The sequence below is a fragment of the Phascolarctos cinereus genome, unplaced genomic scaffold (assembly GCF_003287225.1).
Source record: "Phascolarctos cinereus isolate Bilbo 61053 unplaced genomic scaffold, phaCin_HiC Scaffold_1;HRSCAF=81, whole genome shotgun sequence".
Lineage (NCBI taxonomy): Eukaryota > Metazoa > Chordata > Mammalia > Diprotodontia > Phascolarctidae > Phascolarctos > Phascolarctos cinereus.
Genome location: NW_027555514.1, coordinates 80,596,258 through 80,619,741, shown reverse-complemented (window position 1 = coordinate 80,619,741; position 23,484 = coordinate 80,596,258). Strand labels below are relative to the sequence as shown.

General features: G+C 33.3%; 1 protein-coding gene across 10 annotated transcripts in view; it reads left to right on the top strand.

The window, feature by feature from the left end:
• ZMYND11 (zinc finger MYND-type containing 11) overlaps nucleotides 1-23,484 on the top strand; it is a 153,332-nt gene that overhangs the window by 98,213 nt on the left and 31,635 nt on the right. For 9 of the 10 annotated variants that reach the window (XR_002325306.1, XM_078152508.1, XM_020990352.2 and 6 more), the window contains 2 exons: nucleotides 365-524; nucleotides 10,787-10,948. Coding sequence is in view for 9 of the 10 variants with exons in the window: in XM_078152508.1 (XP_078008634.1) it covers nucleotides 365-524; nucleotides 10,787-10,948 (322 nt within the window). In the remaining variant the exon portion in view is untranslated. Of the gene's footprint in view, nucleotides 1-149; nucleotides 245-364; nucleotides 525-10,786; nucleotides 10,949-23,484 lie in introns of those variants that run through there. The other variant, XM_020990355.2, reaches the window with a different exon arrangement.

Genomic DNA, 23,484 nt, shown 5'->3' with positions numbered 1-23,484 from the left:
AAAAGGACAATCCTTAAATATAAAAGCTGTGAATGGTCATTGCTATGAACCTAAGAATAAATGGAATTTTTGGCTGAGATCTATTAAGTGACTTGTGCTTGCTATTTATAGACCATTTTTAAATTTATAATCCGCACAGATACACAGAAGAGCATTTTGTGAGGCAGAAATTCTGTGGGAGTAGTCAGAGTAAAGAATCAGAGTTTTCCATTTTACTTTTCATATTCTTGAACTCTGATTGAAGGTACAACAAGTTGAGGGAAAGGATGGCTGAAAACATTCTTTTATGTTACTTTTATTCATTATTTATTGTTGCCAAAGAAGTGAGTAAAGCATTTACAATGTGTTTTTCCACTGCGTTTAGGTATATGTCTCGAGTCCATGGTATGCATCCAAAAGAAACAACACGTCAGCTGAGCTTAGCAGTGAAAGATGGTCTTATTGTGGAGACCCTAACTGTGGGCTGCAAAGGTTCAAAAGCTGGTATTGAACAAGAAGGCTATTGGTTACCAGGAGATGAGATTGTGAGTATAATTTGGTAAATCTCACCACATTTCTGTAAATCTGTTGACTTAAAATATTTGAAAAACTTGTGTTTAATCATTGTCAATTTAGATGCAACTCTAGAAGTAAAGATTTTTCATAAATTTACTATTATTTAAATGTTTGAAATTGAAGAGACTTTTCATCAAAATTAAGAACCTATATCAGTAGCATTGACATGTTCCTTGGATATCTTTCAAGAATTACTAGTTTTTTAAAAGAAAAAAACCTGCTTATTGAGTCTATATTGCCTTAAATCTATAGAAGAAGGAAAAAGACTTCCTTTTTTAAAAGACATTTCTTTCCTTAAAAAAAAATATACGTCTTTGAATTAAAGGTTTCCACATGAAGCCGTAAACATTTGAATCAAAGTCTCAGATTGACAGTTTGGCAGTTGAAAAGAATGGATCTCAGAAGAGATGTTAGGGCCTGATTAAGGGCTTCAGGTTGAATTTTGGTACTAAGTAGAAAGGATCCATATGTTAATTTTTTCCAGGCTATTACCTTAGTGAACTAGTGATTCTGCCTTTTTTGTGGCATATGAACAGAAATCAAAATAGAAAGGCTAGTAAGATGTTCTGTTCTATTTTTATCTTGTTCTTATTTTTAGACCTTCATCTGCTTGGGTTATATTATAAACATCCAGTTTATCTGCTTATTTTGCTTCAATGATTATTCCTAGGAGTAATTTTTCTTTTTTTTTTTCTTATATAAAATGGATTTTTAGTACATAGTGTTTCTAATTCCTTGTTTTAGTTTCTCATTTTTCAAATTTCTGGTATGGAAATTATTTTGTTTTTAAAGGTACACTACTTTAAAATGATAGTTTGAGAATATGCCAGATTTTAAAGTCAACTGAATTTGATAGAGGCTTAACTATTTGGGTATCATACAGTGTTTTTAAATTAGCTCATGGAAGCTTTAAACTAAAAGCCAAAAAGATAATCTTCGCTGCTCCTGTTTTAAGGTGTATGCAAGGGAAAAAAAATGTTTTGTATTCTGTTTTCTTGCTATATTACGACAGTGAGCTAGTAAACATAGGGACTTAGAGCTGTGTCCTTTTCCTAGCTCCTCACCAGGAGTTAACTAACAAATACTGTTTCAGAGTCATGCTGGTTCACAAAAGCAGCTATTCTGATCTGATAGAGTTAAAAAATTGGATAAGTAGCACTTTGTTTTCGTTAGTTGAGTTGTAAACATAAGAAAATTCATATTCATGAGTGAGAATATTGCAGAATAAAAGAATATTTAATTGTCTGGTGATGTTGGCATTAGCCATACTGAAAAAAGTATTACATTTGTATATCACAAGTCCTTTCTTATTTGTGTACTTCATAAAAATAAAAATGTTTCCAGTGAAATTATTTTTCTTAAAACATAATGAACTCATTGTCACAAACTTTTTAAAAGAAAAAGATTGATTTTTATGATATTATGGCCAAAATATATTACACAATTATTACTCTAGATAATAAGGCTTTCAACTACTCTGAAACAGATAATATATTGTGTTCTGTTCCTCGGCGATTATTTCCATAATTGCATAGGAAGTTGTCATCAATCACTGTAGTCCCACAGATATAATCCACAGGATCTAAGTTTATGGATCACCTGGACATTCCTTCATAAAAGCTATTTCTCTGGAGGCAGCTAGGTGGCACAGTGGATAGATCTCTGGCCTTGGAGTCAGGAGAACCTGAGTTCAAATATGGCCTCAGACACTTGATACTTACTAGCTGTGTAACCCTGGGCAAGTCACTTAACCCCGATTGACTCACCAAAAACAAAACAAAGCCAAAAAAAGCTATTTTTTTGTTTGGCTGCCAGTATAACTTACATGTCTAGCCTTTTGATCTCTGATGAACATTTTTATGCCTTTGTTCTGCCTCTATAAGTTATTTACTTCTCCCTCTGTGCTTTGTTTTCCTAAATGCTTTCATTCTTCCCAGGTTATTGGAAGGTTTTTTTTTGTTTGTTTCTTCAGTTCTGTTCCACAAATATCCTACTATATGCTCAGCACTATAGTAGATGGTTTATCTTATTCATTTTATATTTTTATTTGTTGTTTATTCATATTTTATAGCAATAATTTTTTTTACAGTTTTTATGGGTTTTTCTCCCAAAGAGTTTTTATGAATTCCTATTAAATCAAAATCTGTTTTTTTATATAAGCATTTAATCTTCCCACTCTTTTGTTCATCCACCTATACTTTCACATTTAATGTTATCTCAAAACGTGGTTATGTACTTGTATCAAATTTGTTACCTAGTATGGAAAATGAATGTTTGTGAAAAATCATTATGTGGGATAAATCATTATATGGGATAAAAAGAAGAGCTAAGTCTTTCTTATGTTCGAAGATCACACAAATTCTTACCAACTACACAAGCATAATCACCAGAAAGGGTCATCTTTATATTTTATCAGTTCTTAGAATATAACATAAATTTACAAAGGTACATGCATAGAGTACACTTAATAAAGAGTAGTGAAAATTTCTGTGTGACTTACAGAATGTTTTTTAATAGTTACATGATACTTTCTAGTTACACTTCATCTGTGGTACTGATATATACCAACTACCTTGGTTAGCTCTGTAACTGGAATATTTAAATTTAATAGATTTATATAATAGCCCATTTATGGCTTAAATTCTAACCCTCGTCCATTAGAAGTAGAAGATACAATCAGGTGGATATGATGTGACATTGGGAGGGTGAGCCAGGATATTATCTGTTTGTTGTTTGTAAACAACAAAAAGTCGTAGTAACCTTGCAGTCTAGCAGAGGTTCATAATAAAGAGGAAACACTTTCTTTCCCCACCTTAAACTCTAAGCTGTAAGTGGGGGAGGGAAAGATTATCTCCTTTCTTCAGTCCCTGCCATTTGTGTCTGGGATGCTTTAGGTGGAAAAAGACAGCAGGGAATTTATGTTTTTGACTTACTTATCCCAAGAGACTTTTGTTGGCAAAGAGAACATCCATTAGTGATTCTGTGGGTCAAACAATCCAGGCAACATTCCCACTTCAACAAACAATCCATTTATAAAATGTTTCCTACGTATAAGACATTTAAACATATGTTCCCTGCCTATAGTTTGTTGTGGGCAAATGGTTAAAGTATTTTTTTAAATTTAAGGAGAGTATTATCTTTAAATATCAGTGTTTTAAGCTATGTCAGTGTCATATCAATTTTCCTAAGAAAATTTTAAATTATTGTGAATGAAAATGTTAAGTATCTTCTAATTATACATTTTTAATAGTGGCTTTAGTTGTCAGTTTTTATTAAATTTTAGGAGGTTATGAAGGTTGTAGAATGTAACCTTCTGGTGGATTTCATTTATTGAAAAGAATTTAATTTTTAAAAAAGAATGTAACCTGTTTTATACATTTTTAAATAAATTTTTGTTTATTTTTTGTTTTTACATCACCTAAATTTCTTCTAGTATACCTTCCCATTTCTATCCCCTGTGACAGGAAATATAAATATAATAAATAAGATAAAAAGATGAAGAAGGAAAAAATAAACAAAACTAATCAAAGCATCAAAAAATTCTGAAATATTTGAAGTATTCCGTATCTTTGGACCTCCCTTCTACAGAGGAGTGGGGAGAGATGTCTTATATCTCTTCTTTGTGACTATGCTTATTCTTTGTAATCCTGTGGCATTCACTTTCAGTTTTATTATTGTTTCCATTTACGTTGTTGTAGTCATCGTATATGTTGTTTCTTGGCTCTACTTATTTCACTTTGTATCAGTTCATTTAAGTTTTTCTATACTATTCCATAATCATTTCTTACAGCACAGTAATATCCCATTACTTTCGGGTACCACAACTTGTGTAGCCATTTTCTAGTTAATGGGCATTTGCTTTCTTTTTTTTTTTCTTTAGGCAATTGGGGCAAGTGACTTGGCAGGGTCACACAGGTAGTAAGTGTCAAGTGTCTGGTCTGAGATCCGGATTTGAACTCAGGTCCTCCTGACCAGGATGGGTGCTCTATCCACTGCACCACCTAGCTGCCCCTGGACATTTACTTTCTGTAACTTTTTTTTTAAAGACTTCCCTCCAACATACGGTTTTTGAGTTTATTTGATTTTTTCAATTGCATAGTGTAGTAGGTAGAGTGGAGGACATGGGTTTGAATCCTATCTCTCATACTTATGAACTATGTGACCATGAGCAGGTTACTTAATTTCTTTTAGCCTCAGTTTCCCGATCTATAAAATGGGGATTGTAATACCTGTAATATCTCACAAGATGACTGTGAGAATCAGATGAGATAATTTATGTATGATACTTTGAAACTTTAAGGCTTTTTGTAAATACCTATTTTTTTAAAAAAAATACTGATCCTATGTGTACTAACTCTTTCTTATAGGAGCAGGTTTACTATGATGAATACTTTCTAGTCTGGTATAGCATGGACATTATCTTTTGTAAGTAAGAAAAAAATTTAAGGAGAACTGAAAGTCAGATATCACTTTTTAAATTATCATATTGGTAAAGACTTAGAGTTAGGAATTTAGAATTAAATTATCATTTTTCTTCATCTGATGCTTTAGTAGGAAAAGAAGGCAGTGCTGCTGAGCTCTATAGTAATTGAGCAGCTACAAACAATAACCTTGAGTACTGCACTAACATTAGCCTCTCTTTCATGCTGGAGCTGCCCATAGCCAGCACATAAAAGTAGAGATAATCAGGGCCGTCCACTGCTCATGCTTGAAACTAGCCTTCATGGTACTACTTATATAGAACTTTATAGAGAAAAAGGAGCAACACAGCAGCACAACCACAGTTTGCTTTTTCTTAGGTGTTTCCTTCTGTGTCTTGAGATACTTTTCTCTTTGTGCTCTGTTGTGTTTCCAAAAGGTGTATTATGCACCAGCCATGCTACCCCATTACCTAAGACATACACACAAGGGATTTGGCCATCATATATTTTGTCACCTAGTCAACAACAATCATCTCCTTGATAGCATCTTCTTAGTTGTTACCTCTTCCTATATTGTATCAGGGTTGAGAGTTTGAGGGATGCTAACAATGAAGAGTTCACAATACACTTTCACCTGCTATAACAGCCTGCTTTTTTTTTTCCTTTTAGAAAAATCTAAGTAAAACAAGAGTTATGCTACAATTTATCTCATAGGCTTTGAAGAGTTGCAACATTCTGGTGTATCACATAGCCAGCCATCAGCAGCTAGAAATTTCTCATCCAAACTGAAGAAGGGGACCTGTCAAGTGGATAGAGTACTGGACCTGGCATCAAGAAATTGAGTTCAAATCTGGCCTCAGATTTTTACTAGCTTTGTGACTTTTGGACAAGTCATTTAACCTCTGCCTGCCTCAGTTTCTTTCTCTATAAAATAAGGATAATAATAGCACCTATCTTTCAGGGTTGTTAATGAGGAGAAAATGAGATATCTATAAAGTGCTTTGCAAACCTTCAAGTGCTACTTTATGAATTCTAGCTAGTATTGCTATTTTGTCTTAAAACCTTGTTGCTTCCCATCTCATAAAGTGTCACCACATTAGCCATTCAGTTAGTGAGATTATTTCTTAGGCAGAATTTTCCATCATCAGTGGAGTTTGAATGGAGTAGCTATTTCTGTAAAAAAAAATAGCCTCATCTTTTTGAGTTCAGAATGAAGATTTAAATTTTTGCAGTCAATGGACAGTTAGATTTCCTTATACTGTTGTGTAAGGTAATATATAAGATGAGCCAGTTTTGATTTTGACCACTCACTGTTATAGGGTGTTTTAACTGACTGGATCTGGGAATCAGTATAGTTAATGTCATCTGTCTAATGACCATGTATTGTTACAGTCCAGAGTATAGTCTGCAATTTTGCAGCAGTTTTGTTCATCTATTATTAAGCAAAGTAAAAATCAGAAAACAGAAAATTCATTTTGAATGTTAATTTTGAAATTCATCAAATATAAATTGACCATTGCTATAAATAATTTCCCCATTTACTTACCTGCCAAACCTGAACTCAGGGTCTCTTGTTTCTTCTTTCATAGTTGATGTCACTACAAAAATAATACAATACAGGGAATGTAGCTTACGTTTTCTGTTGGAATGCTTCCACCAATTTGTTTTGCTGCTTATGATTCAAGAGAAACGGGAAACTTGAACTCAGGTCTTGGCTGTTAAGTTCTTCTACTTCAATTTGAATACTTTCTTTCCACTCAATCCTGTTTGTATTACCTGGTAAGCAGAATTTCATACTATTTTAACACCCAAACATATATAGCTACTTTTTAAATGAAATGGTAAAATTAATTTTTTATTCTTTTGCTCTAGATTATTCTGTTACTCTGATAGCATAGTTAGAAATATTTTTTCATCAGATTCATGTACTTTCATGAGAAATTGAATACACTAAGACAAAAGTGAAAACCAAACAGTAAATTATAGAAATATAAATTTATATTGTAGCTATGAAGGGGAAGGCAGTATGACAGTAGATAGACCAAGTTTGGAAACAGGAAGACCTGGATTCATGTTCTGCTTCTCACATAACTACCATGACCCTGGATTAGACTCTTAACCACTCAGTTCTTTAGGCAGCTCTTTAATCTTATAAATTAGAAAAGAATTGTGTATCTTCATAGTTTACACCCTAGGAGTTTCATCCACTGATGTAATCACAGAGCCATATCCACCCAACCCCACTCCATGAAAGAAAAGAAAAATAATGTATACAGCACGTTTATTTAATAATATCATCTATATATTTTATACATACATGTATTTATATGTGTATATATTTGTTTATTAAGGAAAGCTGAATGAAATTGAAACCTCCTTTTCACTCCAAAACAATTAGCTATGTGGAAAGAGCACCAAACTTAAGAGACCTGGGATTCTAGTCTTGGCTTTTCCACTAATTTGCTTTGTTACTCTAGGCAAGTAATTTTATGTCATTATTCTTCAGTTTCCTTATCTGTAAAATGGAGCTAACAGTGTCTGACCTTAAAAATGTTAATGAGATGTAAAGGATTAGTATAAGCAGGATATATGGTTTTACAAATTGGTAATCAATCCTGTGGGCATTGTGATCAAGTAGTAGATTCATGGCACACTAACCAATTTTAGGTATCTAGACTGCTGCCAAATTATGGAAAATTTTAATCCTTAATAAATTAACAAATTTTTGTTGAAGCGCTGAGGTCACTTTCACATTGTATCAGCTCCATTTGTATTTAATAATATTTAAAACAAATTTTAGGTCTTTAAGACTTATTTTTCTTTTCATTGAAGGTTTTTTTTAACACATTCAATTTTACAATGAAAATAAATGTATTGGTCAATATGATGTTTTTTCTGACATAACTAAAGGATTCACTATGCACTAAGAAAAAGATCTTAATTTTTGTGTTCGTAAGAATAGCTTAATCCCTTTTAAACCACTGTAAATATTTGTTTGTATACTATTACCTCTTCATGAATGGTAGTTAAAAATATGGGAAGTTATAAAAATATGAAGTAACTTGCTTAAATTTGTAGTAGAAATTGAATATCAGTATTGTATATCAGTACATTTTCCATGTATGAATTCCTTTGTGTATTCCTATGTATATTGTGGATGCCAAGCAGAATTGTAGAATGTAGGCAAGAATTTTTTTTTGTCTATGTCTTAAAAGTCATATATTAGGAAGTCTTTCTTCAGGACAACAAGTGAATTTCCTTGGCACTCTGGGGTATGTCCTGAATTGTTGTATTTCCTCTATACATTTCTGTGTTCTATTAGGATAATTTGGATCACTAGATCTAGAGTAAGTTCTTAAAACCCTCCTATTATCACCTGGCTTCCAGTTTTGAAGGACAGTAATCCTGTCTGCTGTTTTACAAATGGAAGCAAGTTACCCCATGCTTTGCTTTTCTGGGTTCCTTTTAACCAAGTTACGGAGTAGCTGGTGACATCTGGTGGAACATACTGAAAGTACAATTTAACTTGTTGCTTACATGAGTTGAGTTTTAAGTCTGAACATTTTATCCAGATTTTGTTGCTTAACTCTTTTCTTCTATAATGTATATTATAAGCATCTCTACTTAGATTACACATGCTTATTTCTTCTGGCATTTAGTAGAATTTTTGTGTTTTTTATATGAAGAATCAACCCTTTTGGAAAATGCTAGAGTGTATTTTCAATTGCTACGTTGAGATTAAAGATAGACTTTAGACCATACAAATTTTGCCAGGAGGCAGTTAGACCCTTACATGAAATATCTCTATTCCTTAATGAAGAGCCATTCCTGTAGTACTTATTGTGTGGCAGATACTATGCTAGGTGCTGGGCATACAAAGGCAGAAAGTCAGACAGTCCTTGCTCTAAGGGAGCTTCTAGACTGTCTGAGAGATCAGCATCTAAAATAGAAGCAGATACAGAATTCTTACAGAATCACTGTCTCATCAGCCAGGGAAGACTCCAGAGGGGTTCTAGGAAGCAGAGATGAGGGAGTGATGCATCCCAGGTATGGAGGATAGCCAGCACAAAGACTAGAAGAACAAACAGCAAGCTAGACCAGTGAGGGAAATAGCGCAGAATGAGGCAGGACAGGTAGATCAGTATGTCTAGAAGTTTATATTTGGTTCTAGAGCTAATACGAAACTCTTAGATTTTTTTGAGAGACAACTTGATCAGACCTGTGCTTGAAGCAAATCACTTTGGCAACAGAGTAGAGGACACAAATAGACAAATTTCTACATATTTGCCCAATCTTGAGCTATCCCATTGTAGTGTATCTTGATTATCACACTTTAATTTTGTATTATGAAAAATTGGATCTAAAACTAACCATATTCTGTGATAGAAACAACTTATGTTATTTCTTTTGGGGGAAGACTTTTTTTTTCCTCTTGCTTTCTTCCATTAAGTAGCCTGCATTCTGTCGACTGCTATTTTGACTATTACATGAAAATCGCTTCTTGATTTAAAACAATTGAAAAATGTGTAAATAATGTGAGATCGCAATGCACTGTTGCTTATACTAAGTTGAATATTTGATACCAAAATCCTATAAAAATCTCCAAACCACCATGAATAAAATATTCTGATCTTTTTCAAATTAAAAAAAATTAAGTTAAAATTTACAAAATATCTGCACAGACACTTAAATTGTTAGTAGTTGTTTGTAGAATGGAAAACAGCAAAAGAGTTTACTAAAAGCAAGTTTCTTTACATATCTGAAAAGGTTATTTATATATCATATGGTTTCAAGGGAAATGAGATGAAGACTCATCAAATCAGTTATCCAATCTTGTTCTAGAAGGAGTGGTGCTACTCATGGTAAAACAGTTAATGGGGTTGAGGGAAGGGAGTTCATTTCCACAAAACAAGATTGCAAATTACATTATCACTCTCTTATAAAGATCATTTTTATTGAGCGCTTGAAATAGTGTTTGTGGAAAGGGAAAAGGCTGGATGGAAAGAAAATGCAGAGAACATCTATGTACTAACAATTATATTTATTTACATCCAAAAATATCAATAGTAACACTCAGCCCTAAAAATTGCTACATTTTAACGTGCATTTTGGCAAACTTTTTGTTTTAGTTTTTTAACTGTATTCCTTCACATTCAGATTCAGAATTTGATGATGTAATCAAAAGTGTATAAGCTAGTTAATGGTAAGTTAATTAAATTAGTGTGATAGTTGTTTAAATGAAATAATTCCAGTATCATGAAAGAAAATAGGGGAGATCATAATTTGACACTGATTATAATCTCTTGGAGCTCACATTATTCTAGATGCTTAACAAACTTAATAGTTGGTTCATTAAAACAAAGCCTCTGGTGATTTAGTTAGTCAGAAAACATTTACTAAGCACCTACTGTGCAGTAGGAATTCTGCGAAGTTCTGGGAGTACAAATTAAGACAAAGGTGTTGATAAATTAATTTATAATTCAATAATAATTGTTAACAAATTGATCATTGCTTATATAAAAGTTGGGTGGTAGATAATTTTATAGCTTTGGATATAAATTAAATTTGGATTGATTTTGAAATTTTATCTTCATTTATAGTGTTTAGGGCAGCATTTTTGAAAATTATTGAAGTCTTTTAAGATTCTAGATTTTTTAAAAAAAATTTAATAAAAATCAAATATAGTAAATATTCAGATGCTTAAATTATTTTACCTAAGGGCTTCAAAATTTTAATTTTATTCTGCATTGTTGAAGATATCAGCAAAATAATACACCAAGTTTTGGTTTTGTTTTTATTTTTTTTTGTAGGACTGGGAAACAGAAAATCATGACTGGTATTGTTTTGAATGCCATTTGCCTGGAGAGGTATTGATATGTGACCTGTGTTTTCGTGTTTATCATTCCAAGTGTTTATCTGATGAGTTCAGGCTTAGAGACAGCAGTAGCCACTGGCAATGTCCAGTTTGCAGGGTAAGTATCCCTGAGCTTTAATTGCTGTTTAAAAGGTTGACTTCACTGATAACTACATTAAAGTGTCCCAGATGGTCTGGCTAGATTAATGAATAAAATAATGATATATTGTCTATTAAAATGCTGGTAAATGCAGAGAGTATATATTTAGATATTTCTGAATACTGAAATTAGTCTATGATATTGCCCATAAGGACTTTGAGTCATCTTAAACAGTACGCTGCCTTCTCTTATTCTAAATTTGCTTGCTATTTGTCACAGTTCAAGGAATGGATGGCCTTTGGGGCCCAAGCGGTATTGTGTCCACCCAGATTCTCTTTCATAAGTATTTAATTCTGAACTTCAAAATCTGTTCCCTACAGAGAAACATACTACCAAGACACAGTCTCAAAAATAGAATGCTTTATTTTGTTTTCATTCTTCCCTTTTTTATCTACATCCATTTATTTTTGTTAGATCTTATTTTCTTTAAATTCTACCTTGAGAGTAGCAGGCAAGAACAATTGATGTTAAGGATTGCAGGGTTTTTTTTTAAAAGGTAGATAAAAATGAATAGTATTCACAGTACATTTTATTTATTTCCCCAACCCAGTTAAAATATGCTTCCTATAAAGGTAGGTGGGTTTAAGGGTGACATATGATTGTTATATATTTAAATTTAATATTTAAAGAATGTTTTTGGCTGATACCTGAATTGTTCATGGTTACTCAGTATACTAAAACATCTAGCACCTTATAGATTACCCAAATTACTTGTGTAGCACTTCCATAGATTTTATTGACTCTGTTAGGTAACCCTGTATGTTTGTTTATTCTTTTAATATTTCCCACCTTTGAAATCACAAAGACTTTCTGAAAGAATTGTAGCCCATATCTAGAATATATGCTCTACTCTTCTTTACCATCTTTGAATCCCTGTGTATTATCCTATTGCCACTATAATCTTATTGACACTGCTGTGCAGTTTAGATAGTATAACCAAATAAGACATATGGAAAATAAATATTAACAAGGATTGATTACTTATGGAAGTGTTCAGATGCCATCATTTAAGTGGCCCAAGTCTGTATATATGTATATATGCTCAGGTTGCTTAACTTCCCTGGCCCTGAGTTTTTTTTAGAGGGCTATAGATTAAATGCCTCTGAAGTCCCTTCTTACTCTATCCCTGTTATTGTGAATATGTCTATCCAACAAAGTAACTGTTTCAACCAATGGTATGTATATTCATATTAATTAAACAGAGTACAGCATTAAGACATGTTCACTTTCATAGATTTGGCTATATTTCATATATCATTCTCTTCAGGCTATCATCCTGATATAAACAGGAAAGAAATTCCTAAGATAGTCAAATTAGGGGAAGATAAGCAAGGATGTCAATAGTCAAAGTTATGTCTCTCAATTCAGAGTATTTTGTACTAATAATAATACTCCAGAGGTTTAGCAAAGAAAACTAAAAACCCAGAAGAAGTCACTAGGGCAAAGATCCTTAAGATTAGAGTCAAAAGGACTTGAGTTCCAGCCCCAGTTCTAACTCCTGCAAGTTACCTCACTTGTAAGCTTCAGTTTCCTTGTCTTTACATTGTATATAATCTTTTGCTTCCTACCTTATAGGATTGTTAAGAGAAAGGTGCTTTTTTATAAACCTTAAAGCCCTATGTAAATGAGTTAATGTTTTTAATGTGTAACATTATTTTTGACTAATTTTTAGTGGCCAAATAATTTTCAATAAAATATAGTGAACTAAAGCTTTTAATTCTAAGTTGTTTTTAAAATTCCATTCAAGATGCCTCATATCCCATATTAACAATTATTTAGAACTGAAGAAGACCTTGAGGGTCATCTTATCCAACATTTTCAGTTTGCATATAAAGAAACTGAGACCCAGTTGTATAGGATCATAGTTTTAGAGGTGGAAGGGGACCTTAGAGGCCTTGTCCCTTCATTTTATAGATGGGGAGCGGAAACTCTAACAGGTTAAGTGGCAGGGTTATACAAGTGATAAATAGCACAGAAAGGATTCAAACGAAATCCTCTGACTACTTTTTTCTCTACCATGCTACTGTGTCCATCTGTCCATGCCCTGTCCTCCCTATATACTCAGTTATTTCTGAAGACATTTGTTAATGACTTCCATTAAAGCTAGTTACTAAATTTTTTCATTCTGTTCCCTGTAAATGCTAAGTAGCCTTTTTGTGACTTGAATAATCGTTTTTACTTCTCAGTTCATCCACTGGTTCACATAGAACTTGTTATATAGCATAAAGATAGCTAGTTAATAAGATGATGAATTAGGATTGTATTACAGAGAGAATTCCTGTTCAGATACAGATTTGACTGAATAATATCCGAGGTCTCTTCCAAACCTGATATTTTGTGAAAGTTCTATGTTCTTTCTCTTCTACCTTTTCTTGTCTGTTTACAGCCTAGAAATTTTTCAATATCTCATATACTGAAGTTCTGCAATTGACAACAAAACTTTGAGTTAAATGTTTCTTTTATAGTCTATGTTGATATTATAAAATAGAAATAGCCAGAAATTTTTATTTTTTCTATGAATTATTTTATGTGTCCTTACATACATGTATATAAAATTTATTTAAATATTTTCTAGGATAAAGAATTTTACCTTTAAAAATTAAGTACACAAACATCAGTACAAAGCCTTTTAACATATATATAATCTAATAATATAAAATTACTATGAAAATGGAGAACTATGGAAAAGACAGATGCATGAGAACTGTGAAACCTATGAACGTCTTGGTTCTCATGCAGAATAACTTTCTTCTATTGGGCTGGTGAAGGAAATTCTTTCCTTTAAAAAAAAAGTTTTATTGATGTCTCCTGTTTCATATATTATAATAGTTAACCCCTGTATATCTCCTCTTCCCCCTCTCAGAGAGCTGTCCTTTATAACAAATCATATTTTTTAAAGACCAAAGAAAGAAAAAAAAGAGGGGGGAAATCAGCATACCTGATTAATATACTGAAAAACTCTGAAAACATGTTCATTGTGTAGTATCTGTGGATCTTCCACTTCCAGGAAGAAGTGGGTTGGGAGTGTCCTCTCATATCTCTTCCTTTGAGTCCCACTTGCTCTTCATAATTTTGTTATATTCACTTTTAGGTTTTTTTGGTGTGTGATTCTTCCTGTTTACATTGTTGTAGTTCTGGGTTATTTTTTCTTGGCTCTACTTACTTCACACTGCATCTGTTCATAGAGATCTTGCTATGCTGCTCTGTATTCATCACACTCCTTATTTCTTACTGTAGCACAGTAATATTTCATTACATTCATGTGCCTCAGTTTGTTTAGCCATTATCCATTCAATGGATGACTTTGTTTCTAGTCCTTTACTGTCTCAAAAAAAAAGCTGCTGTAAATATTTGGGGGTATATGAGGGGTTTCCTTGTTGATGGATTCCTTGGTATACAAGCCCAGTAATAGAATCTTTGATTCAAAGGGTAGGAACATTTTAGTCACTTTATTTGCGTAATTCTAAATTGCTTTCCAAAATGATTGTACCATTTCATGACTCTACCAACAATGTACCAGCAGTGGTTTAGCATGCCTATCATTTCACAATCCCTGCAACATTGACTTTTGCCATTTTTTGTCATTTCTGCCAATTTGCAAGGTGTGAAGTGAAACCTTAGAGTTCTTTCAATGAAGATGAATTAGCTTTTGTAGTGGGGAACTGTAGAAGAAAGGTGCTAAATGTTTAATGCAAAAAAAGCATTTTGCTTAAGGAAAATAGTAATTAACACTGAAATGTGAATAAGCTGAAAGTAAAGTATGCTTGATAAATATATATTTTGAAGAAATAAAGTAATAGTAATTTATTTTGAAGAGATCATGTAACAACAGTTCATCTGCATGTAAAAATTGTCCTTATAATGTTGCTGAGATCATTCGGTCAGTCAACAAGCACTTATTAAATGCTTACTAAATGCTAGGTACTATATTAAGTTCTGGAGATACAAAGAAAGACAGTTACCAGTCTTTGCTCTCAACAAATTTACAGTCTAATGGAGGAGACAGCAGGCAACAACTATATGTAAACAAGATATATACAGGATAACTAGCTCCCTTCTGCCTCTTAAAATGGAAAGGGCAAAGGCTTTTTTTAACCAAATCACAAAGGATTCTTGTAGAAGGTGAGATTTTTACCTGGGATTTGAAGCAAGCCGGGAAGCAGATATGAGGAGTGATGGAATTAGAGGCATAAAGGACAGCTTTAAAAGCCAAAAAGAAGATTTTGTATTTCTCCAAGACATAATAGAAAGTGACTGGAATCTGCTGTATGAGTTAGGGTAGGTCAGGAAAGGGGCGGTGACATGGTCAGAGTTAAATTCATCAGCTGAGGGAAGGATATATTGGAGTGGAGAGAGACTTGAGAAAAGCAAAGCAACCAGAAGGTTATTGTGATAGAATAGTCATGAGGACTTCCACCAGGGTGGTTGCAGTATCAAAGGAGAAAAGATTGTGTATACAAAAGAGGCTACAAAGTAGAAGGGCAGCTGGGTGGTGCCATAGTGCATACAGTACAGGGCCTGGAATCAAGAAGACTCATTTTGAGTTCATATCTGTCCACAGCACTTAATGTATGACTCTGGACAAGTCACTTAATCCTGTTTGCCTCAGTTTCATCATCTGTAAAATGAGCTGGGAAGGAAATGACAAACCACTAACCCACTCCACTATCTCTGCCAAGAAAACCCCAAATGGGGTCACAAAGAATTGGACACAACTGAATGACCACAAAAACAAAGTAAAAGGACAACACTTAGCAACTGATTAAGGGCAGGGGGTAGGGACTTGAGAGAGTAAGGAGTCTAAGACACCTAGATTGTGAGCTTGACTGACTGAAAGGATGGTGGTGCCCTGCACAGTAACTGGAAAATTAAGAAGAGGGGAAAGGTTGGGGAAAGGTGATAAATTCAGGTTTAGATGTATTGATTACAGAACATCCAGTTCAAGATATGTACGAGATAGTTGGGAGATGTGAAACTGTGGGTTAGGAGAGAGGTTAGGATTGGACAAAAAAGTCTAAGAATCATCAGCTTAAAAACAATAGTTGAATCCATGGGAGCTGATGAGATTACCACATATTGAGGGATAAGATAAAGAGGCCCAACACAGAGTCTTAGGAAGGGGGTGCCCACGGTTAGTAGGAATGACCTGTATAAATATCTAGCAAAGCAGACTGAGGAGTGGCCAGACAAGTAGAGGAATTTGGAGGGAGCAGAGTTACAAAAACCTAAAGAGAAGAATCAAGGAAATGAACAATAGTGTCAAAAGCTGCAGAGAGGTCTTGAAAGATAAGGAAAAGGCTGTTAGATTTGGCAGTTAAGAAATCACTGGTGATTTTTGAGAGGACAGTTGAATGATGAGGAAGCCAGACTCAAGAGAATTAAGAAAGTGAGGGGGGGAAAGAAGCAGAGGGTTTTTATCACCAGTTTGTCAGTTGTGTGAATGTATTCAGTCCAAGTAGCTTTGTCTTGCACACCCAAATCCCTCAGATGTTTTAAAATAGTATGCCATATAACCTACATCAAATTGCTTACCCTCTTAGGGAGGTGAAAGAGAGGGAGAAAATTTAGAATTCAAAATTTTGCAGAAAATGAATGTTAAGAAAGAGTATGAATATTTTAAATGTACATTATAGGATAACCTTATATATGTATGCAAGAGGTGTATGTTTATTATTCAGTACCTTCATAAAAAAAAACAAGATTCTTCAATTCCTCCCAAAAACAGAGCAAGTCAAGAGTAAAAAAATACATATAAATATGAATATATGTATACATATGCCAAGAATTATTTTAAAATAATTTAAAATCAGTTTTTTATAATAATTCATTATTTCACAATCTAAGAGGTACCTCTTTTTGACATTCTACTTTAAAATATCTACTTCTGTGGATTTCTTTTTTGGTCTTCATTTTATGAACTCGCTGGATTTCTATTGTAATATAGTTTGTGAATGCTTAATTGGTATTTTGTTTTAAAACAGAAAAAGCCATGCCCCAAATATTTGAGAAATGTCTACCTTTATATTTTGGTAATGGAATGTAATATTCAATCTTTGTTCATTTTCTTAAAACTATTGTAGTCTATTTGAAATAGGTTTTTTTTTTAACCTTATTTGAATTTTGGAAAGGAGATTGTTTATATCATGTAACATTTCAATGAACACTTAGAGATAACAGATAACCTCACTTTTTAAATTATATAGTTATAGTATGTGTATGTGTATATATGTATGTATGCATGCATGCATGCAACTATGAAAACACCAGTGGTGTTTTATTTTAGTCATTTTCTTTTGTCTTCCATGAATGAATAAAATGGGCTGTTGTAAGGAAGCCCTGAGAGCATTTCCTTCCCTACCCCACTATTCCTCCTTTAGCCCTCTTCTTGCAGGTGGTAGCATTTGATCTCTGTTCACAGATTCTCAGAGGCAGAGGTAAGGAAAGTGTACAGTTATGGCATAGGAACGGCTTTTGCAAAGGCATATGTAAGATAGAATATCACAGTTGGGAAATACGAATAGACCAGTTTGGCTCCAGTCACACTCTGTAGATAATTCCTTCAAAGAGGAAATTGATGCTGTGGTGTTCTATTCTATAAAATTTCAGGCTTTAAGTGCCCTTAAGCGTATCCTTCTCTATCTCTCTATGCTTCTGGGAAGAGAATTATAAGAAACAAGAAGGTATGAGAAAGCTTATCTTCTTTTGTACTCAGTAAAATATAGAGCTAGCACCCTCTTGCAGATAGAAGGCAGTTTAGAATTTGTCTTGCAAAGCTCTCAAACAATAAGTTTCTTAAATGCATATGAAGCTCACAAGTATATTGATTTCTCTAGCTGAGACCTACTTAAACATTTTGAGGCAGCAAGGTTGCTGCCTTTTTTCTTCTATCCTCTTGATATTTATATGTACTCTTAGATGGATGAATTTTGTTCTTGTAACTTTAAGGAAATGTCAGCTAATTTCTTAAGTGTTTTTCCATTTAAATACAGGCTGAAAATTAGAGATGTAAGGTTCTTTTAAAATAACTTTGCCTAAGTCATTTTGGAAAATTTGGGGGTATAGATTGAATGACCCACAGTGATTTGTAAGGTTTTTCTTCCCAAATTAATCCCCTTAGGTAGAATGTAGCCCACGTGAAATCCATGCAAGTAATCCTAACTTGGTTTTACGACCATTTACTAATACTATAAAATTGTAATGCTGTACTCTTCACTGTAATGTGAGAAGCTCAGATCACTATACAAACCTAATATCACCTTAATATTAGACCAATGAAAAGTACCTTTTAAAAGTAAGGGGTAACTTGAGTTACAATAAATAATAATTTATCTAAGCAATTGAACACACAAATATCACTATTTCTATTGTACTTTTAACAACTAATAAATATTGTATCCCAGTGTAGTATTTTTTCATTGTTGAGAATTAGTTTAGCCCAGAAATAAACTACAGTGGAACAGCAGACCGTAGAATATGAAATGAGGGGAAATTTTATAGAAATTGAAACTGGACAGAAATTTTTAATACTTTAAAATCTGAATTCCATAGACTTTTTAAAGATTATGGTTCTATGCCTAACCCAAATATCATAACTTCACATAGAAATTGACTTCTCTGACTACTATGGATCTTTACTGGGAGCCAACTGCAACTAGACCTTCCTTTAAGAGTGTCCCATAAGGGGCAGCTAGGTGACACAGAGGATAGAGCACCAGCCCTGAAGTAAGGAGGACCTGAGTTCAAATGTGGCCTCAGGCCAAATACTTGACACTTACTATCTGTGTGACCTTAGACGAGTCATTTAACCCCGATTCCCTAAAAATTTTTTTTAAGTGTCTTATAAAAAAATTGCTACAGCTTTTTTTCAAGTGGCCACCCCGGCAGTTTGTGTTCATTTCTATGAAATCTAACTCACCAAACAGATGGAGTGTTTATAAAAAACTTGATTCTTAGGAAAATAAACATAAATAACAAGAATATAGATGTTAATTTTTCATTGTTGGGGGGGAGCATTGTTTGAACCTTACTCTCATCAGATTAGGCTCAAGAAGGGCATAATATAATCAGTTAGGTATAGAAATCTAACTTGCCCTATATGCAGTAGGAGGGAAAAGAGGGAAAGAAAAGGAGGGGGGAAAGAAAGGGAGGGGGAAAGAAGGGAGGGAAGCAGCAGTAAGACTAAAGGGGAAGAAAAGGGAAAGGGATAATAAAAGGGGAAGGGACTGAAGGAGGCGGTGGTCAAAAGCAAAACACTAGTGAAGGGGAGAAAGGAAAAAGGAGAAAGAAAAGCATAAAGGGGGGAAAGGATGGAGAAAAAGACACAGATAGTAATCATAACTGTGAATGTGAATGGGATGAACTCTCCCATAAAATGGAAACAGATTGCAGAATGGATTAAAAACCATAATCCTACAATATGTTGTTTACAGGAAACACATTTGAAAAAGAGTGACACATACAGGGTAAAGGTAAAAGGCTGGAGCAGAATATATTATGCATCAGCTGAAGTAAAAAAAGCAGGGGTAGCAATCCTGATCTCAGATAAAGCAAAAGCAAAAATAGATCTAATCAAAAGAGATAAGGAAGGAAACTACATCCTGCTAAAAGGCACCATAGACAATGAAGTAATATCATTACTAAATATATATGCACCAAATGTATAGCATCCAAATTCTTACAGGAGAAGTTCAGGGAGTTACAGGAAGAAATAGACAGCAAAACTATACTAGTGGGGGACCTGAACCTCCCCCTCTCGGCACTAGATAAGTCTAACCACAAAATAAACAAGAAAGAAGTTAAGGAGGTGAATAGAACATTAGAAAAGTTAGGTATGATAGACCTCTGGAGAAAACTGAATGGGGATAGAAAGGAATATACTTTTTTCTCATCAGTACATGGCACATACACAAAAATTGACCATGTACTAGGGCATAAAAACCTCACAGTCCAATGCAGAAAGGCAGAATATTAAATGCATCCTTTTCAGATCATGATGCAATAAAAATTATATGTAATAAAGGGCCATGGAAAGATAGACTAAAAAATAATTGGAAACTAAATAATCTAATCCTAAAAAATGATTGGGTCAAACAACAAATACAAAACAATAATTTCATTCAAGAGAATGACAATAATGAGACAACATACCAAAACCTATGGGATGCAGCGAAAGCAGTTCTTAGGGGAAGTTTTATATCTCTAAATGCTTACATAAATAAAATAGAAAAAGAGGAGATTAATGAATTGGGCATACAACTAAAAAAACTAGAAAAAGAACAAATTAAAAATCCTCAACTAAATACCAAATTAGAAATATTGAAAACCAAAGGAAAAATTAAAAATTGAAATTAAGAAAACTATTGAACTAATAAATAAAACTAAGAGCTGGTTTTATGAAAAAATCAATAAAATAGATAAGCCTTTGGTTAACTTAATTAAAAAAAAGAAAGAAGAAAACCAAATTACTAGTATCAAGAATGAAAAGGGTGAAGCTACCACCAAGGAAGAGGAAATTAAAACAATAATTAGAAATTATTTTACCCAACTGTATGCCAGCAAATTTGACAATCTTAGTGAAATGGATACATATTTACAAAAATATAAATTGCCCAGATTAACCGAAGAGGAAGTAAAATACTTAAATAACCCCATCTCAGAAAAAGAAATTGAACAAGCCATTGATGAACTCCCTAGGAAAAAATCTCCAGGGCCACATGGATAATTTTTCATTTTTTTCTACTCATTAGTTTGTTCCACACTTTGTCATTGCAGTATAATCATTTGTCACATAAGTAACAGAAAATCTTAAGTGCTTTATAGGTTATACAATGTTAGAAGCAGACTCCAGACTAAGTCAGTTCTTAGCCCTCTGTATAATGTTCAATTTAGTGTGGCCTTGAGGACAGTATCTATAGGATCAAACATCTAGAACTCGAATCCACATAAGAGGCCATTGAGGCCACCACTTGATATTACAAATGAGGAAACTTGCCCAATGAGGTAAGTGACACATCCAGGGTTACTACAGAGGTAGTAAATATCAGCATCAGGATGAGTTCTCTCACACCAGAGCCAGTGCCTACCCACTGTACTCCACATTTCCTCATCAGCACAAGTCTAAGTAAGCTTAAATGAATTATCTGTCTTGTTTCCCAGACATCATTTTGATCATTCTTAAAATTCTTTGAATGTTCACACTTTTATCTTAGAACTAGAAATGGAAAAATGTAGCACTTAAATGTTCTCATCTTTTGGATCCCTTAATAATACCATTTTCTGTCTCTAAGCTTTTCATTTAAAAAGGGTGGTATCCAAGATTACAAGTATAGGGCCAAATATTAGATTTTAAAATAAAATGGAGAAGTCTTGATTAAGAACAAAATTCACTTATGTAATCCTAGTAATAAACTTTGCTGACATAGCAATGAAGGAGAAAACTGTATTTTGCAGTCTTCATTGTCCAGTACACACCATAGGATTTTCATAGTAATTAAAATAGTATGTATATCAGCAGAGTTCTTTTTCTGAAGTGTGTAATCACATAAGGTTTTATTGCCATTGATTTATCATAATAGCATTACTTGGAGCCAAAGAGATGGAAAATACTACTGATACAGTATTATTTATTTTTATTAATTCTGAGATACAATGCTGAAAACCACATTTTTGTCTTTTGTCTTATCACTAAAGAAAATTTTTTTTTATTTTCATCAGATAATGTCAAGGAAGAAAATAATTTAATATAAAAGTGATTTTAGTGTGTGCCAATGTATTTTTAACTGTGACTGTATCATAGACCTATTTTTCTATCTTTTGTTATAATTTAATTTTTATTTTTAAGGAGAAGTCAAGAGGAAAATAATTATAAATAGGCTCATATATTAGGATGGTTGAAATTAAACCTAGAAAATAAAAGGTTTGTTATGTTCAATGAAATAATTTATGAAACTTAAGTGTAATGCATGTTTGTTGTTCAGTTGTTTCAATCTCGTGTCTGTCTCTTCCTGACCCTGTTTGGGGTTTTCCTTTTCTTGGCAAAGATACTAGAGTGATTTGCCATTTCCTTCTCCAGCTCATTTTGCATATGAGGAAACTGAGGCAAACAGGATTGACTTGCCAGGTTCACACAGCTAAGAAGTGTCTGAGGCCAGTTTTGAACTGAGGAAGATAAGTCTTTCTGACTTCAGGCGTGGCACTCTGTGCACGATAGGGCCACCTAGCTGCCCATAAAATGCAGATACATTTAGTCTTCACAGTACAAATTATGTAAATGTATCAAATCATAGAAGAAAACTCCTAAGTATACCTATGGCTTTACCTTGCTTAAGCAAAACACCACTAGAAAATGTCATCTGCTAAGACCTGAAAAGAAAGAGTATTCATATCATTTCAGACAAGAAACCCAGTCTCTGCATTTTGCTTTTGTAAATTTTCCATCTATTGAAGATGAATTCTTTATTGTGGGGAGAGAGAGTTCCAAGGACACTTAATCACTTAACACTAATTTCAAGAATAATTTTAGGACACTTGCAGAAGGGAATTGACTTTTACTTTAGCCTTTCGACTAGAGTGTAGGCTCTATGTTTAGTTTTCCCTGCAATAAATTTAAGTTGAACTTTGTAGAATGAGTTATAAAATTCTTAAAGTGTTACATGAGGGTGTTGTTCTAATAGATTGGGGGCAGGAGAAGGAAAAGTAGCAGTTAAAGCAGTCTGTTCAGAAACTGAAACCAGCTTAATTCCAATGGAGAGTTTATTTTCTTTTCACAGTCCTGAGGCCACATATTCCCTCTCACTCAAATCTTATTATTTCCATCTTCCATAGTTTGCAGATCTAAATCATCCTCTTGAATTGGACTTGGATGAAAATAGCCTTGTCTAGCATCCTTCCTATAAGCAGATTAAAACATAATTGCATATTTATTCAAAATCAAGTTTTTATTAGATATTTAATTTTTTGAAAGTCATGTATCCCTAGCTTGCATGGTATAAATATTTCTCTTACGAGTTTTCTAAGGAGGTACATTTCAGAATTGTCACATTTAAAATGTCTATCTCTGTAATGCTGAATTTGTAAGTCATTTAAATTATTTTAAAATGATACAAATTAGAATTAAAATATTATGATGACATAACACAGGGCTTTGTTACTTCTAGATTTTGGTTTTCATTGCAAATGAAAGTAGAAATTGAAAGGACCTTTATTTAAGCTATATAATTACATGAAGAAATTTTTACATGGTACCTAATCTTGAAGTTTAAAAAAAATACTTTTCTATAAGGTTTCAAAAGTGTTTTAATATGGTTTCTTTAGTTTCAAACAAAACACAGTTGAAATATACTTCAGCAATTGATTCTATTATATGTATTACATGTTGTATATACTCTTCTATGATTTTTGACCTTAGGAAGATGTTAGGTTGCACTATTTTCTAGGTCTCTGACTTTGAAACAAAACAAAAGGAAATTTATTACAGTCTCACAGAGAGAAACACT